The sequence below is a fragment of the Neopsephotus bourkii genome, unplaced genomic scaffold (genome assembly GCF_033783945.1).
Source record: "Neopsephotus bourkii isolate Nb327-2 ecotype Australia unplaced genomic scaffold, CSIRO-AGI_Nbou_v1 NB_107, whole genome shotgun sequence".
In the NCBI taxonomy this organism is placed as follows: domain Eukaryota; kingdom Metazoa; phylum Chordata; class Aves; order Psittaciformes; family Psittacidae; genus Neopsephotus; species Neopsephotus bourkii.
Window position 1 is genome coordinate 5,993,400 of NW_026900624.1, and position 18,559 is coordinate 6,011,958.

Genomic DNA, 18,559 nt, shown 5'->3' on the forward strand with positions numbered 1-18,559 from the left:
TCTTCTGCCTCTTCTTTCTAAATCCTGTATCTCTTCCGGATTCTTTCTTAATTCCATCTTCCCACAATTCTCATTCCAACCCTCCATTTATATCGACTTTTTATGATGTCACCTCTTTTGCCAGCTGTCATAAGCATATTCTGATCTCTTCTGTCTGCATCTTTTTTAAGCTAGTGTTGCTCTTTTAAAACAATAATGCTGATAACTGAGACAATTATTTCTTTTACCTTCACAATTGACACCATCTGCTTGAAGCTGATACCCAACAAAGCAGGAGCAGACGTAACTGGATCCTGTGTCTCTGCACTGCTGAGAGCATGGACCACCACCTAATTGGATATTTTAAGAAGTCTTATGTAATTAAGAGGCTCTTCACAGAAACTGAAACAAACCATTAATTTACAGGATGTTTCCTTATTTATTTAGAAAACAGATAACATGCATATACACAAAAGAAGTGTTTGTAGTCACTGGATTCTTTTAGCATTAAAAGTCAATACAAGAAGTATATTAAGAAGGTAGTCATTGCCCATCACTGTGTATGCAGGAGTCACAAAGGATGAGAAAGAAAGCTGGGGTTATTCTGGCAAACAGAAAGAGAGAATATAATAGGACATTTACACAAAATTTAGCTCATCATTAAGAAAGTTAGAAGTTGAAGGAAAAATGCTTATGAGCTCAGACACCTCAGGTTTTGGCTGGAAGTTAAACATTGTAATGGCGATTACTGTAAAATAAGGAAGACAAGATGCATCATCATAAGTTAATGAAACATTTTCACTGTTAGCTGCATTAGGCTATGTTTTTAGCCCATCATTATTAGGACCATACTCCTGAATTTGCTATTGTGTGCATTCTTTTCCTACTTAGTAGGCAAGAAACATGAAAGGGAGAAGAGGTTATTGTGAATAACAAAGGCTTCAGAGAATGTGAAGACTTCGTACTGGGGAACTAAGAATGTAGTGAGGTGTATGCAGGAGTCACAAAGGATGAGAAAGAAAGCTGGGGTTATTCTGGCAAACAGAAAGAGAGAATATAATAGGACATTTACACAAAATTTAGCTCATCATTAAGAAAACCTTTTTTTTTCTGAACTTGTTAAAAGAGAATTTTAATATTAAAAACATTTCATATTCTCAAAATAGAGAAAAGGTTATGTACTTCCAACCATTTGTTGTAAGAGTACTGATACGAATACTGATTACGAATAGAACCTGTCCTCTTCTGTTTTTCAGAAAAGCTGGATAGGCGTTATAACAAAAGGTTTAAGATAAGCACAAAAAGCTGGATAGGCATTATAACAAAACGTTTAAGATAAGCACAATCAGTGCTGGCAATGCAGCTGGAATACTTTAAACTTTTGAGTGAATAATTTTTTTTTTGTAAGTGTAAAGATTTGCAATGAGGACAGGGCCATTATTACACCATGGAAAATCAGGTCTGTACACCGTACTGGCAGAAATAACCATAGTCTTGTGGTTGAAATGGACAGCTACTGCTTTCTGAACCTTTGCTAATACTTGAGCTCCTGTCAGCCACAGTAAAACCTATCATGAAGCTTTTGGAAGAATAGAATTAATTTCTTCATATGCCGCAAAGGTGCTTCAAAGCAAACTGCTGGAAGTTTCATTGCCTAAGAAATGTAAGCTTCCCCTGGTGAAGTTCAGGAGATAACAACAATTTTGTCATGCCAAGTTTATCAGAAAACATACTGTAAAAGGAAACTTTAATTTGTAATTAGTCATACCAATCCATCTCTTGTGGGCACCTGATTAACTGACAAATGCAACAACTGAGTACATAAGGAAATAATGCTAGGAAAATATGTAACACATTATTCTATGTCATCTCTTATAATTAGCAGCTGGAGACAAGGACAGCCAGCATTGGCTTTAACTACCTAATGACCTAGTAGACATTTCCGTCCTCTCTAGAGTGTAATAGCTATGCAACATGCCACACAGTAAATCATCTCTCAACTAGAATATAAGACTACTAAATTGATTTTACCCTAAATACATTACTTAGTTCTGAGATGCTTGTAGAAAATAATAAATCACTGCTGGTTTAAGTTTATAGACATGTAAATCACACATGAAAAGCAATAAATCAGAATACTTTGCAGAGCAATATCCCAACAACACATTATTCTCAGGAAGTAGAACAGTCTGACTAACGAGGACAATAGACACTTTTCTTCCCTTTTTTCAGGCAGTGTATGAAAAAGAAAACATGTTTCATTTTGTATTCAATCACCCTGGTCATCCCAAGAGGAGAATAAAAGAATGCACATATTTAATATAGGATCCCCATATCCTGAAGAATCCAGAGTACTCCACAGGTTCAATAGGTAACACCTCTGAGGTACTACCCACTAGAAGTTAAAAAAAAAGTTAAATGCATAGTCTAAGTTTCAGGTAGATAAAATGAACTCCACTATGGAGGACAATGCCTCCCTTGTATTTAAGAACTATTGAGGCATCACATATAATGGCCTACTATTTCTTAGAAAGGGTCTTCATTCTGTTATTTTTACCCATAACTAGCTTGGGCAAAAGGTTTTGACTAATCTCTAGATCTCAGTTTGCTTCACTTTTATTGGAGGCAATCACAAAAAGCTGGCTAACAGGACTAGTCACCTGACTTACCTCTGCAGCCATCGTGCAGATAGGGATCTTCTTGGTCTAGTTCTTCCTTTGAAATTTCAACTAAAAAGAGGAGAGATAGGCATTAGAGGAGAAAGCACTTTTCTTCTCACAGTAAAAAGCTGCCTGCTTGGCATGGGACTCAGACTAGGGTTTTGGATAAACCAGGACAAAATTAAAGAACATTATTTACATATTTTACAGCTATTTCATACTTAAATTTGCCATTCAAATGTACATGGCCACCGGGCATTTTCCATCTGACTGATTCAATATGAAAGTCATGCTGTGATCATAGATTAAATTTGGGCTGAGATTTTCAAATGCAGGTTCTTAACATTAGGCTTTTAACCAGTGCTTAACCTCATTTTCATAAGACATGTTGCTGAGGCATGCTTGGCTTCTACTAACTTTATAGTAGCTTGGGGTATTCACAGTTATAATGAAAATCAGATTAATCTCAGTTATTTATTTAGACTTCATTCCAAAAAGAACCTCACACCCAATTTTTGGGTACCTACTTATGGCATTCTTTCATATGTACTTCATATATCTTGACTTGGAGTTTTGATCAGAGGTACTTCTGCTACATATATGTGTCCTGAGAGTTCTTTCTCTCTACAAGGAAAACATAAAAGGGCTGAAATGGGTTCACTGTCTGAACCCATTGCTTGCCCAAAGGACTAGCTAATGGACTTCCTCCAATCCTGCTACTTTGAACACAAGGGAAATGATAGGTTGGTAGTGAGATGTGTAAAAACAAAACCTCAAAATATTCTGGTTATTGAATAGGAAGTTTGGTCTCATTTCATACGACTGTCCATAAGTCCATTCAACCACCAGTCTCTTACAAGCAAATAATAAATCATGGATGTGAAAACAAGATTTGTGCAGTGGCACAAGGCTGGGTTGGTACACTGAGTCTTCACACTATAGGGGCATTTTGGTCATAAGGAAGCTAAGGAAATCAATTTGCCCAAATCTGGTTTGATCTTACAGAGGTCTCTGGAAACACAATACCAGAGAATATTGGTTACATTACCCAGAAAGTGTCATACAAGAAATCAGCTTGCCTTGAATGTCTTTCTATTGCATAACACAAACACAAGGTGCTAGTCCAAGAAGCTGCCTTGCAAAAGGGAGACTGATCTCCTCCTAATGACTAGCAAAAGTGTCTATTAATATTGTTTGCTCTGCCTTTCTACAGGCAATTTTTACTGTCAATAGGGATATTTGACATATGTTGAACTACCTGCTTGTTTCTTAGTTTAATGATGAGAACATTGTCCTGTGCTGCTTGCTGACATACTCATTTTTGCAATGCACAATATTTGGCACAATAACCATACTAAAACCATATTAGCCATATGCATAGTGGTTATTATGCACACCACTTGCCTCCAAGGGTAAGTATGGAAATCCTGTATGCTGTGCTCACAATCTGGATTTTCAGGTGCTGATAATTTTTTTCATGTCATGCAGGTACATTGACTCTAAAAAATTCTCTTATTAGCAGAGTGGTCTAAGTACAAGGTACCTAGTCCAGTCACTTCAGCCAGAGCTAATGGAAAAGGGGACTTCCCCTGCTGAAATAGTGGCACACAAAAAAAACTGGAAGGGCATTTCTAAATGTTACTTGATAAGGGCAGACACAGGTTTGAAACACCTGAAACAAGTCTGATAACACACTGGCTCAAGCTGACCAAAGCAAGCTTTTGTGGTAGGATCTGGGCTTGACTTTCAGCGTTTGGTTAGGAAGGTGTCTTCAAAATCTGTCACTGGTGATCTGCAAGCCAGCCTGCATGTTTTTGGTGCTCAACTGCCCACTAAGGAAGCAACACCACACAGCATGACTCTTCTGCAGTTTTAGGGCTGTCTGCTAAGTGAAAAAGGAAAAAAAAACACCATCATGTCTGTAAAGGTCAGGATGTCCACGCAGAATTCCAACAGAAATAATTTAAAGTACAAGCACTCCTTGTACCTCACATCATTTTGTATTTCCCTTTTTATATTTGCAATATAAAATACCTTGCTCCTTTTTAGGAACATCATCGCTGATGGACAGATCTTGACCCTTCACACAGCAGGCTCTGAAGACAATTCCACATTGGTATCCTATCTTTGGGTTGGGTTCACAGCTCTGTCCTTGAACTTGAGCAGTCTTTCCCAGCAAACAACAGTAGCAGCATACCTGTTAAAAAATAAATAAATTAATAATTTAAAGAGAGGCAAATCCTAGCCCTGAACAAATCAATGCAGATTTTGTCAGTAGTGTCAATAGTGTTACCTTACCTTGGCAAACTTCTGGAATACACTCTGCAAACTCTTTAAGAAGTCCTGGTATACTTAGTCTGAGACATTTTGATCCACAGTTGAGTTCAGTGAGCTTTGCATTGGGCCTACATACAGCCAAGCACAGAACCTGGATCCAGTTCTCACAGAAATCCTAAGTGTCTGTGTGAATGTGTGTGAAAGGTGATGTGGACGACCCTGCCTGCATAGTCCAGTTTCACACACCAGCAAACAGTGGAACCTCTTAAGAACTCTGCTTCCCTTATGTCCAGTTCAATTAAAACAGGACACAATCAATGAAGTGCATGACTCAGTTTATAATTAAACTGCCTAGTCAACTTCCCAGCAAAAAATACCCCTCTCTGAACTAACAGACAAACAAGCCAACAAACATGATTCATCCAAGGTTAACAGGTCATAAAGAGAAGCAGTTCTGCTTTGAAAAACACACTACATAGTCAAACATTATTTAAAAGCATCACAGTCCTGACATGGCTTCCAGCAATGAAACATGGTTTGCCTCTTTCAGACCTGCTGAGCTACTGCCTGGAATGCACCACAGAAGTGAACACAGGGCAAGTTAATCCTATGGAGGCTTCCTTTTAGTTCAACTTGAGGGAACATTGTTGACTAATTCAGTTTTCTTCCTTGTTGTTAGAAATCAGCAAAGATGTTTATCTCTCTGGAACTGGTCTGCTACTGCTACTGTCACGTAAAAGCAAATTTAAGCTTTTATTCTTAGTTATTCTTCCAGACTTTTTTATTGCTTGAGAAAAATAGTCTGCACCATGAAACAGAACAGATGAATGTCAAGTAACTGAACATTGAAATGTCTGTAATTTGGTGCTTTAAGCACTACAACTATCAGAAAGAAGGCAACTATGACATTTCTTTCATTACTCTCGGATGTAAAGCCCCGGCTATATCTACAAGGTGTTATGTATGTTTCTCCCTCTGTACTGCAGTGAAAGGCTCTTCTGACATCTCAAGCAGAGTAAAATTTAAATAATAAAATAACAGAATAATTTTTCTGTGTTTCTTCAATCTTCTTTTACTTTACAGCATTTTGAAGTATCTATATCATGCTATTTTGTACTTAGTCTTTCAATACATAGACAAATTCTCTCCCTGCTGCAGACTGTTGTACATCAGGAACTCTCTCCTCCTGGCCAATGTTGTGCTGTCGTTTTCATACTCACTCTAATATAAAGATACACATTTCCCCTTATTAACTACTGTTTAGTGGGATGGTTCCTCACTACCCATTTCTGTTACTTGGTTCCCCAGCTACTTGCATCTATTGGTGGATGCTCTGGTTTCTTTACTAATATGACTGGGATATTTCCACCTTTTCTGTCTTTTCCAGATGACTTTGGAAATAAATACTTGATGATCTCTTCTGAGAATTGCAACATTTCTGAATATGTATTCTGTCTAACATGTCTAACATTTTCCTGAGGCATCAAAGTTTATAATTTTGTCAATATTTCCAATTTTCTCAACCATAAATTAGAAGACAGAAATGAAAACTGTGCTACAAATTCATTGATGACTTAAGCTTGTGTATTTTTGATAACAAACTTTATTTAAGTTACTGAATAGAGCTGATGCCTTGCCAGATTTTGACATCATATACTTCTGCATATCCTCACTGTCTTCTACTGTTAGGCATATGAAGAGACTCAGTCTAGTCCTTTGTTTTGTCACATAATGCTCAAATTGGGATTTACAGTGTTTCTTTAGGCTTTTTAAAGAGTAATCATTAATCTTGCCGTTCTTGAAAGTGCTGAATAGACTTATGTTCATCATTTTGTCCAGGTTGAGTCACCACTTGAAAGACCTCTGTCTCCAGCTAATGTGAATCTTCAATTACAGAGCTTGCTACGTCTTGCAACGTCTGTAAGAAACTGCATTTTCATTTACTATAATCGAAGGCATTGAACCATTTGTTCCAACCTATATTTATTCTGAGTGTGCATGATGCATCTTGATTTAACACCTTGAAAATGATAATAATTTATGTTGTTATACCATGGCCAAAACAGTCCAAAGATGGAAAGTGTCAAACGTTTTCTTAACTGATGTTCATGATAACTAGCTTTTAATGTTGAACCTAGAAGATTCAGCACTGGCAGTCCTAAGGGTTAATATTTCCTGTTCAACTAAAGAAAACAGAAGAATAAGCTGTTGAACGGCTTTGTGCTCAGAGCACACCCAGAGCTCTGCATATTTCACCTCTAAACTTAGAAAGTCACCTTTTCTTTCGGTTCTCCCACTGTGGACTAGTAGTAATGTAGCAGTGATAAGGCTAGTTTAACTTACATTCATGGAGCACTCTGGGATTATTATAACTATAACTATCCTGATGAGATTAATCTCAACATATCTTTTTTCACACAAATTTTTCCAGAGTCATTAGCCTTTTCTGAAAGACTTTGATCCTTTAGTCCAGACTGCAGTTCTAGACTCCGTATAAGTTCAGTTCTTGATGTGTTTGCAGCCATTTTCCAAAGGTTGCCAGCAACCTGGAGGCATGTTTCAGTGGCCGTTCACCCATTCGCTGGAACCGTCACTGCCTTCATGGATAGTACAACCTAATGATGGAGTTGCTACTACACACTTTCACTTCCCATAAGCTTGCCTTTGCTTCTTAAGTGATTCCAATAATAAACATCTTCCTTTTGCCTCTCCCCTGTTATTAGCAAAAGTCCATGCAGTTTCAGAGCCATGCCTTGATATTCATGTTTGGATAGAAACCTGTGTACTGCTTGAAGTCCTACGATCCCTTACCTCCTCTTACACCTTGCCTTCTCACAGAAAGGAATAAAGATGGAAAGGAATAAGGGAATGGTTATATGTGAGAAGCTTAAAGATTTAATTTTGATGTAATTAGAAAGCATCTGAAATTTCTACCATCAATAAGCTCTTTCAATTAGTTAAAATGTATAGTAGTGCTTTATTATTTATGTTACCAGAGTTTAAGAGACATATTATTTAAATTACTAGATCTGGGTGAACCATGTATTAACATTGCTTTTGTATATCTGTCCACAAGAGGTCTCTCACTTGCTGAAATCCAGACTAACGGGTAGATGCTATGAAAAACAGACTGAAAAAAAAATTCAAGTCAGCCGGTGGAATTTTTCAGGACTTTTGAAGATCTGAACAAAAATTAAAAATAAGTTCAACAGTCCAAAGCAATAAAACTTTTATGCTCACCCAATATACACAAACACAGTATTCTTGCCAAAACTGGGGAGATAAGGCCATATGCTGATCTTTGGGAAAAGAAAACCTTTTATAAATCAATTTCTACATTGCCTGTACCAGAAACAAATCTGAAATTGATTACTGTTTTCGATCAAGATTTAAAGATTAATTTTTGCATCCTTTTTTTCAAGAAGTTATGTTTCCAAAAAACCCAGAGGAGTAAAATTATGCCCATCATTACCTATGCCTACTGCCTTTGCGTGTAAAAGCCGAGGCAAGTGTTTTCAAAATATGGTCCGTTTATATTCTTTCCAATCACAAGTTTTAGATTCAAAAGAAAGATTTGCTGCCTCATTTCCTGAAAACTTCTGTGATTAATCTTACTGACTGAATTACTAAATCACTCTTTCTTCTTCCTTGAAGGAGACAAAGAAGATTCAAAAGATTTCCTATGCTACCTAAGCTAAACGGAAACTGAGCAACTCAGGCAAAATGAGATTTAAGCCCATGTCAGATGGGCTTGGTATTAAAGTTTGTTACAACACAACACAACTGCAAGATACATCATCTTGCAAGGTCATCAGGTTCAAACTGTATTCAACAAAAGAAATAATGAATTGGTCACTCATATTAGGAGACCAGTAACTAGTGGTGTCTCTCAGGAATCAGTGTTGGGACCGGCCTTGTTTAACATCTTTGTCAGTGACATGAACAGTGGGATTGAGTGCGCTCTCAGCAAGTTTGCCAATGACACCAAGCTGTGTGGTTCGGTTGATACGCTGGAGGGAAGGAATGCCATCCAGAAGGACCTTGACACGCTTGTGAGGTGGGCTGATGCCAACCTCATGAAGTTTAACCATGACAAGTGCAAGGTCCTACACCTGGGTCAGAGCAATCCCAGGCACAGCTACAGGTTGGGCAGAGAAGAGATTCAGAGCAGCCCTGCGGAGAAGGACTTGGGGGTGTTGGTCGATGAGAAAATGAACATGAGCCAGCAGTGTGCTCTTGCAGCCCAGAAAGCCAACCGTATCCTGGGCTGCATCAAAAGGAGTGTGACCAGCAGGTCAAAGGAGGTGATCCTGCCCCTCTACTCTGCTCTTGTGAGACCTGACTTGGAGTATTGTGTGCAGTTCTGGTGTCCTCAACATAAAAAGGACATGAACTGTTGGAACAAGTCCAGAGGAGGGCCACGAGGATGACTGGACCACATCCCCTATGAAGATAAGCTGAGAAAGTTGGGGCTGCTCAGCCTGGAGAAGAGAAGGCTGCGTGGAGACCTCATAGCAGCCTTCCAGTGTCTGAAGGGAGCCTATAGGGATGCTGGGGAGGGACTCTTCATTAGGGACTGTAGTGACAGGACAAGGGGTAATGGGTTAAAACTTAAACAGGGGAAGTTTAGACTGGATATAAAGAGGAAATTCTTTCCTGTTAGGGTGGTGAGGCACTGGAATGGGTTGCCCAGGGCGGTTGTGAATGCTCCATCCCTGTCAGTATTCAAGGCCAGGTTGGACGAGGCCTTGGGTAATATGGTTTAGTGTGAGGTGTCCCTGCCCATGGCAGGGGGGTTGGAACTTGATGATCTTAAGGTCCTTTCCAACCCTAACTATTCTATGATTCTATCACAAATCATCTATGTCCATCATGGATCAAACAGACTATCTACAAAGACATAGCTAAGCTAACTCAGTAGAGTTATTAAGTGTAAGATATTCCTATTGTGGGGGAAGGGGGAAGTAGAATGTGGCCGATGACCATTAAATAACACCGACAGTGTTTATACAAGTAAATTAAACAGGGACAGAATATGGGCTTTGTCCTTCAATCATCTGTAATGTTTAAATATTAGGAAGCTCTAATGGCAACTAATATCCTCTTAGACAATGCTGAAGCATATTTTGGGGTTAGCACAGGCCAGTGAGTGTTCCCAACAGCCCTTATGCACTATGTTTTGCAGGAGAAAGATGTCAGTTACATGACATGAGCTGTGCTGAGCAGTTTATTCTCAGGGCTAGAGACCAAGTCCAAGTTCATTTTGTTTAATAATACAGCTGTCACCATGAAAACCTGACATCTTTAAAGAAGTCTGGCCATTTTAAAAAACACCATTAACTCTTCCTCATGCTAACAAGCCCACATAGGGAAAAATCAGTCAATTGATGTTTCCTTAAACAGTTCTATTCTGGTTTAGAGTTGTCTCATGGCATGTGTTGTTTAAAATAGTGCTGCTGTTATAAACCTGTCTCTGCAAGCACTTGAATCTGCAGAGTAGTAGCCATCACGGTCTTTGTTCATCTGTTCATAGCCCTTCAAAGTACTGACACATAGGTTTAAATATTTTATCATGCCACATGCACATTGGGATGGACACACTTCCTAATAGCAAAGGCTGCACAGAGGAATCTAAGCCAGGAGCAGGGCATATCCTGGACATGGATCCTCTGGGGGACAAACTCCACCATGTACAGAATCAGGCTGCAAATGTACACAAGTTTGTGACAACCCAACAATGCCAGCCTCATCAGCATGTGTTACCTTTCTTACACTGAGAACATGGATCACTTCACAGCCCTGGCACCAGAGACATCCTACTGCCAGGAACATGGTCAAGATGTCATTTTGAAGAGACATGAAACTTGTAAGTCAGACATTGTCTGCCATCTTCTATATAGCTGACTTTTTTTTAACTGAATAACCAAAATCACAGCATTTTTGAGCAGTGGGGAAAATTAAAATCATTCTCATCTATTTTCATCACCACTGAAAGAAATCTGTAACAGGACCAGAGCTGTTAATGACTGGGTCATGGTCAAGGTCAAGATCTTGCTGATAGAACTTTCTTCCAAAAGCACTCTGCAGAGTGCTATGGATAGGCTCCCTTTCAAAAACTGAGAAGCAAAGAGTAGTAAACACAGAAGGGAGGGCATAGATTAATTAATATCAAATACTATTAGCACAAGGTTACATGTCTCCATTCAATTGTAAATCAAAGTGGTGTTAACTAAGGACACATACACAAGCTAGAATAATAAGTACACTAAGAGGATTAACTTCAGTCCTACCCCTTTAGACCACCAATACTGAAAATCACCGAATTTGACCTTAATCCATGAAGCTGTAATGAAAGCTAAAGTCTGAAATGTGGCCAAGTTTCTTACCCATCCTACAGTGTTTATGTCTTATCTTTATGCAAAATTAGTTTCATAGCAAATTACCCATTCAAGACTTTCCACCCTTTTGCATTCTACCCTCTGCTTGTGCTAAAAATGTAATGAAACAGTCTGCTTCACTCAACGAGGAACTGTTTATCTCAAAGAAGCACAAAGTGGATACCCTAAACAGAGACATGAAGTTTAGGAGGGGAAAAAAAAACTGTTTATGTGCATCAAACTGAGTATCATGACCTTCAGGGTCAACCCTTAATAGCAATCTAGACAGTCAATACCATTTCTTAACGATGAACGGGAGTATCTCTTATGTCTCACCTTGAAGTAGTCAGCTTCACAGGTGGAATTTTCACCAATATGTGAGTCACACTCTTCACGTACATTGGCAAACTCAATTCCATCTGAACAGTACTGCTTCTCCAGTTGGCTGCGGCAGCACTGTACCTGAGTCATGCTGACAAAAGGATGGAAGCAATAGGAGAAAAATGTCATACATAGGTCAAGGATAATGCAAGTTTTGATAATTAGCATTTATCTTATGGAAAGAGGTTCACATTTTAGTTACAATGTCAAATATTCTTAGGAGTAGGTAGAACATGTAGGTGATATGTCTAATACAGTTTAACAGCCTGTCTACCTTGCAGTCTGCCCTAACACTTTTTAATGCAAATGGATAACTTCAACCACATTTGCCACAGGACGTAAGGTCTTTAGGACTTGCATTCTTGCATGTTTTGTAATAACTGATGGCTGAAGACAAGATGGCATCCAAATCAGTGCTCTGATGGAAGTAAGAAGCGAGAGTCTGCCATCCTGCAGCCAGGCTACCCTCACACCTGGTGCCCCTTGCTCAAATGGACAGACACAGCATGTTGAAAGAAGCTCAGAGGGTTGCTCTGTGGGGCAAATGGAGATAGAGGGAAGTGAAGATACCAAGGAAAATCATAGTGAGAAGAGTGTATTGCAAGCAAGAACTGAAGAAAGACAGGGGAGAGAGCAGTATTCCAGGGCAAGAATTTGTGCAGAGGAGAAAAGATAAAAATCTGCAGAAACTCAGCTCTTTTGTACTTCCACTGCTCATAAAATCATTCTGTTTTATCTCAGTTTCAGTGAATAAAGTGAAAGCTCCTTCCTGTGGCAAAATAATCTGTGTGAGGAGGCTTTAAACTCCGCCACTCTTGTTGCTACTGCCACTTGAATGCAAAACCCATTGAAGGAGATGTCTTCATTTTCTTCACGTTGTTTTTAGCGTAACTTGGTTTTGTTGGGTAGCCCTGTGGGTGGAGCTTGCAGTTTAAAGCTCTTCCACTGCTACATCCTGTAACAGATACTGGGAAATGGAGAAGAAAGCTAAAAAGAACAGTAGCAAATCAGATTACACATACAAGGGTATAAACATATTCATGTGTTTTGTGATAACCCAGTTTCACTAAGAAAGATGGAACCTGAGTTTGCAAGGGGGAAAGGAAACTATCCCAAAGGCAGTCCAAGCTGATAAATTCTGCTTACAGTTCAGTCATGCCATGATATGTTAGAGCTCTATAAGAAGTTCACAGAAAAACCCTATAAATGCACTTCTATGCCCATCAGCATGGGAAATCTTACATATCTTACAGATCAACAACACTGAACACATTCTGCTTGCCGTTATGAGTATTCACCTATTTATTTTTTTCCCCTTATCTCTAGTTATGTGAACTGAGGAGTAAAATCTTTTAAAGGGTTGCTTAGAAATACATAAAAACATGTATTGATATTCAGCACACTATTACCCTTTACTCTTAAAAATCCTTCATTTACACCATTAGGTATTTTGGAAGTGTAAGGAAGAGGGGTGGGCTAGTTGCACCACTGAGCCACAGGCTTATACTGACATCTGAGATAAGTGGATTCCCACGCATCACCTCTGGAGTAGCCTCCGTGCTCTCGATGACCATAAGATGAGCTTTCAGTTCCCAAGTGGTGTAGGGGGCTCCCTCAGCTCTAAGGCCAGGTCATCCAGTCCAACCCACTAAAAGCAGGGGCTATATGGATATTGGGCTAAGATTCTGCATCTCTGTGCATATTGATTTTTAAGCTACAATCCTAAGGCAAGGATGTTAAGCTACAATCCTGAAGATCCCCAATTCTTATTTATTGGATTTTGCAATGGTCCGATTGTGCAGTTCTCCCCTGGACAAAAACAGCTATGAGTTTTCAATGCATAGGAGCAAAAACCAGGATAAATTCACGAACAAATTATTCAAAAATAGACTCTAAAGTCATAGCAAGAAGTTAAGCCCAGGACAGTAACTTTATTTGGCAGAATATTTGAAGGTTTTGATATTTGATTTAGTTCCAGTTTGGAAGAATATGTAGCTTTTTTGTTGCTGAAATTCCCTCTGAAGAAGAATTTCCATTCCCTGCCCAGCTCTGGGGTGGTCTGACTTAGGACTTTGGGAGCCTGTAAAACCTGATCTTCAAGCGCCAGAGTGTGGGAGTTGAGACTTTCCAGCTCCTTTAGCCCTCCAAGTCCTGTTGAGGAGCTAGATTTGTTAGCCACAGACAAATAAACAGACAAACAACAGCAGCCTTTCAGTAGATCTGTTTGATTTCCAGTGTGGCCTTGTTTTTCCCCCAAATACAAATAATCTCTTTGAAATCTCTGAGAAATTGGCAATTTCAACCAAAACAAAAAAGTTTCTTAAAATGTTTCCCACAGCTGTATTCATAAGTCATGTGGCCCACCCCAACTGTAATAAGGAATTAAACATCAATTGAATACTAGATTAAAATACCATTTGTTCATTCTCAGAACAACAACAACAACAAAATCACACCTCATTGCCCAAATCATACAGTGAAGTTGCACTGGTAGCAAATATTGCTTGAGACTGTAAATGCTTGTATGTCTGTAACAGAGGTAGAAATACTTGTGAGATGACAAAGAAAGATGCTAAAAAGTCTGCGCAGCACTGGTCTTCTGGCTGCAGCTTAGCCTGCTCAGCTGACTATCCTTTTCCCTTTGCTGATGGTTGCTAAAGCATACCACCACAAGCTCTTCAGACCGATATTTTTGAGATTATGAGTATCCATCCCTATCTTTGCTAGGTTATGTGTGTCTCCCTGGCTCAGACCCTAATATAGTATATACCCACTTTCTACTTCACAGCAGAAAGACTGAAAGGAGATTGTACTGAGGTGGGGGCAGTCTCCTCTCCCACGTAACAAGCGACAGGACAAGAGGTAATGGCTTCAAGCTGCACCAGGGGAGGTTTAGTTTGGATATTAGGAAACATTTCTTCACAGAGAGGGTGCTTAGGCATTGGAACAGGCTGCCCAGGGCAGTGGTGGAATCACCGTCCCTGGAAGTGTTCACAAACCGTGTAGGCGAGGCCCTCAGTGTTATAGTATAGCGGTGTTCTTGGCAGTGCTGGGGTAATGGTTGGATTTGATGATCTTCAAAGGTCTTTTCTAACTCAGCTGATTCTGTGATTAGCCAGTAGAGGCTACTGATTTGTCTCATTTTGTAAAAGCTTTCAACATTTCCTGTGCAGCATTCCTATTAACTTCATGTCTACGAACAGCATACAATAGTGGTCTTAAAAAAAGAGAAGGTAGAGAGGTGCTTTCCTGTGGTTTTGGTTTGTATTTTTTTTAGTCACTCCTAATAATTAAAAAGCTACTTCAACGTTATCTGCCATATTCTGATTTTCAGTTAAAATAGTACAGCAGAACCTTATTGAAATAAATGGTTATTTGCAATATGGCTGAAATGTTAAGACACTAAATATGAAATATCTAGGAGCATGAGGCCTCATAACTGACATTCATGCAGAGTATTACAGGTAAAATCATGCATCTTTGAAATAAGTTTTATTCATGGCTTACTAGTGAACAGAAATCACTTGGACATTTAAAAAATCCTTATTCTTTGTTGCAGATGCTGATCCAAAAGTTATTTCATTACTATGTAATTTGATAATAAATCAAGGTAAAAAATAATTGTTTCTATTTTTACTTTTACTTTCTGTTTAACTGATGTTACTGATTTTCATGGAATAAATTTCCAGCTGAAAATCTACATGCATGTTTATCTCCACAACCCCTTCATATCTATGATTCTCCTTCCCAGAAGGAGATGCAGTCCTAAACCAGCACAGATTTCATAATCACCTGGTTTTCCTTTCATTTCTTTCCATAAAAGCATTAAAATTTAACTTTTCTCTGAAACAATGTCTCTGTTGTCTATTTCATTTCACTACCCTCTCCCTCTCTCCTTTTACATATTAGCCTGTCTTCAAACTATGTCACTGCTATTCATGTGCACAGTGGAAGGTCTTGGACAAAAAATATTCAAATTAAAAAGAGACTGATCCCACGCCAGAATTATTTTGCAAAGACAAGCCGGATTTCCCACTCTTACTCTTTTCAGTTTGCAGTTTAACATGCAATAGAAATGGATTTAAGAAAATTAAGAGCAAGATTTGGTATTACGTGTGACACTATGACAAACAAAAATAATAAGGAATGCCTCAACAATGAAAATACACACATTTGATCATGTTTTATAAATAAGCAAAGGATTCAAGTAAAAATAATTGATTCAACAAATCTCAAAATTAATCAGCTGTGATTTGTAAAAAACTTTATAGATTATATAATTAAAGTTTTCTTGAGGGTAAAGGGTAAAATTATACTGATCTTATGTAGAGAAACAACACTGATCATGTGACAGAGAAGGATGAAGTTTGGCATTATTCACAAAGTGAAGTAGCAAATTATCCTAAATGAGTGGCAATAAAACCCTCACCACATCACAGCAGACTGTTCTGTCCTTCTCACTGTGAAGCCAAAAAATCTTTGTGACTGTGAGGCACACTTAGCAGACTACAGAGATAGGAATTAATAAAGACAGCTTCTCCAAAAGTAACTTTAAACAGCTTTTTCATACATAAAACTGTCACAACTTTGATGTCCAAAATCTCAAGCTTTTCCAGACTTACAATGGCATAAATCAATAAACAACTATCAGCGGTCAGCGTCTGGTGCCTATCACTCCAAAAACTCTTGTCTCATTATTTCCTTGTGTTCCCGTCTGAGTCTGTATGCAAGTGCTGCCACTTGTCTCTACTTGGGAAAACAGATGACCTTTTTGTTCTGTTCTTGCACTGTACCTATCAGAATGTTCTGTAGCTTCTCCTTTTATCCATTCTTGCAACACTAATACTAAATAACTCCAAAGACTTTACTCAGTGCTAAAGGCATGCAGTTCTCATATGGAGATAGACTGTTTCTGGCCCAGGAATTAAGTTCACTTGCTAAAAGCTCTGGGCAGGTGAAATTCTTCATTTTTAAAGGATGAAGATTTACTGGGCAGGTTGAGATAAAAAAAAAAACAAACCCCACAAACCAAAAAAAGGCAGCTGTGCTCTTTCCATCTGCTGTGAGTTTAACCACATCACAAGCAAATGGATGAATGGGCAAAAAGCTGCTGTTATGACAGCCAAAGATATTATTCATTAAAACTCATAGTTACTGAGTCATGAAGACACAGAAAAATATCGTTGTCCAGAGTGATAATACGGTGGGGTATACTCATTTGTGGCACAAGCCACCACAGTAAGAGATTGCAGACATGACTGGATTCAACTTAAATGCAACTGAGTAACAGAAGCCACATAGATCTTGTGAATTCATGTGAACTTCAGAAAAGGCCTGGCTCACCTGTGCTGACAAGAAAGCGAGCATATCTGCAGTTTGACCTGTGCCTTATTAAGCAAGTGCCACTCACGTAGATGGCAAGGCCCTCAAGAGCTGCAAGAGTTTTAGGGGGAAGGATCCTAAAAAGATGTTGAAACCCAGATCTGTCAACTTGTTTCCAGGATACATGGCAGGTGTGACAATTTCAGTACTCATGTGGAACCACTTCTTGATTACTAGGAATGTGCTTTAAATTGTTTGGAAAAGATCCAGGGGGTGCAATTCTAATTCACTAAGGCAGCTTGTTCCTCACATGAACAAAAGAAAAGCAAAATAAACTAACTTGCTTTGAGGGAAGGACAGAATCTGAGATGCCATTATGTGATTATTATTCTAAGCAGAGGATTCAAAACCAGCATGTAAATTCTTGCAATGTGTGCTGGGGAAAGTACTCACATCCAATCTGTTATGTGTTGCATGGTCTTTGCCAAGTAACAGCGCAAACTCATTTTTTCTTCATCAAAGCTGCTCATTTCACAATGTATTTAACCTTTGCATTCAACTGCTAACCTTGCAAACCTAAGATAAAATATGCAGGGCAAACAGCTCCATCTGGTATGAAGTAATATGGGTTTCTACACTCAAGAGGCCATGTTCTTTTAGAGCTCTCCAAGTCAGATGATCTATGCTGCTCAACACTGTGCTGCAGTGGACAGTCAAAAGATCCCAGCTGTAGTTTAAACAACCGCATCAATGCCAGGTGTTTAAATAAACATTTATTTATGTTTATTTAAATGCAGGTGTTTAAATGGGAAGGAAGTTCTTTGTAACCAGTAAGGCATCCTGTGCCATATTCTCACCTGCCTAGACCTCAGCAAGCGCAACGAACCTGGTTCTGCCTGCACCTCTGTGCAGTAGGTATAAATGTACAAAATCAGTGCCACGTTTTCAAAGGGAATTGTGCTTCCTCACTGCTCATTCTGGCTCCAGTTACACCAGCAAGTAGAAGTAGTATTTGTCCCTTACTTTTCTCTCTAAAAAGTCATCATAAAGGGATTTTTCTGTATCTCTCACAGATAGGCCAGTTTGCAATCGTAACTGGACTAAATAATATTGCCATTAGAGAAAATAGTCAAAGGTGCTAAAGGTTCACATTTCTAGAGCAAAGCCAAGCTTCACTCAAATGTAAATGTTTCTTTATCATGCAGTCGTGAATGAATGCACCTGAACTGCATTTATCCATATTTTTTTGTTTGTCAATAAGTGCTCATGCCTCTCACAGAATACATGACTCTACCCATTTCTGAATTACATCACCATGATTTTCTTAATTACATATCAATTATGCACAAAAGCTAGATGAAGTGTTAGCAAGCTTTTTTCAGTTCCTTTTAAGTCCTAAAGGCTCTCTAAAATGGCAGTCTTTTAAAGAATACATTTACAGCAGAATTACAACTCACACTAATCAAATTAACTTTAAATCTTTGAGATTCTCATTCCCAGATTGTTCAGTAAACTTGGTTTCCTGGTTTTGCTGCTTCTGTTTTGTCTGTAACTCTTCTGACT

The 18,559-nt window shown here is 38.8% G+C and overlaps 1 protein-coding gene across 3 annotated transcripts in view; it reads right to left on the reverse strand.

The window, feature by feature from the left end:
• Window positions 1-18,559, reverse strand: part of FBLN1 (fibulin 1) — an 81,239-nt gene that overhangs the window by 45,384 nt on the left and 17,296 nt on the right. For all 3 annotated transcript variants that reach the window (XM_061358867.1, XM_061358879.1, XM_061358873.1), the window contains exons 3-6: window positions 11,630-11,765; window positions 4,674-4,836; window positions 2,649-2,708; window positions 228-329 (exon numbers count right to left, since the gene is read on the reverse strand). In XM_061358867.1, coding sequence (XP_061214851.1) covers window positions 228-329; window positions 2,649-2,708; window positions 4,674-4,836; window positions 11,630-11,765 — 461 coding nt within the window. The remainder of the gene's footprint in view (window positions 1-227; window positions 330-2,648; window positions 2,709-4,673; window positions 4,837-11,629; window positions 11,766-18,559) is intronic.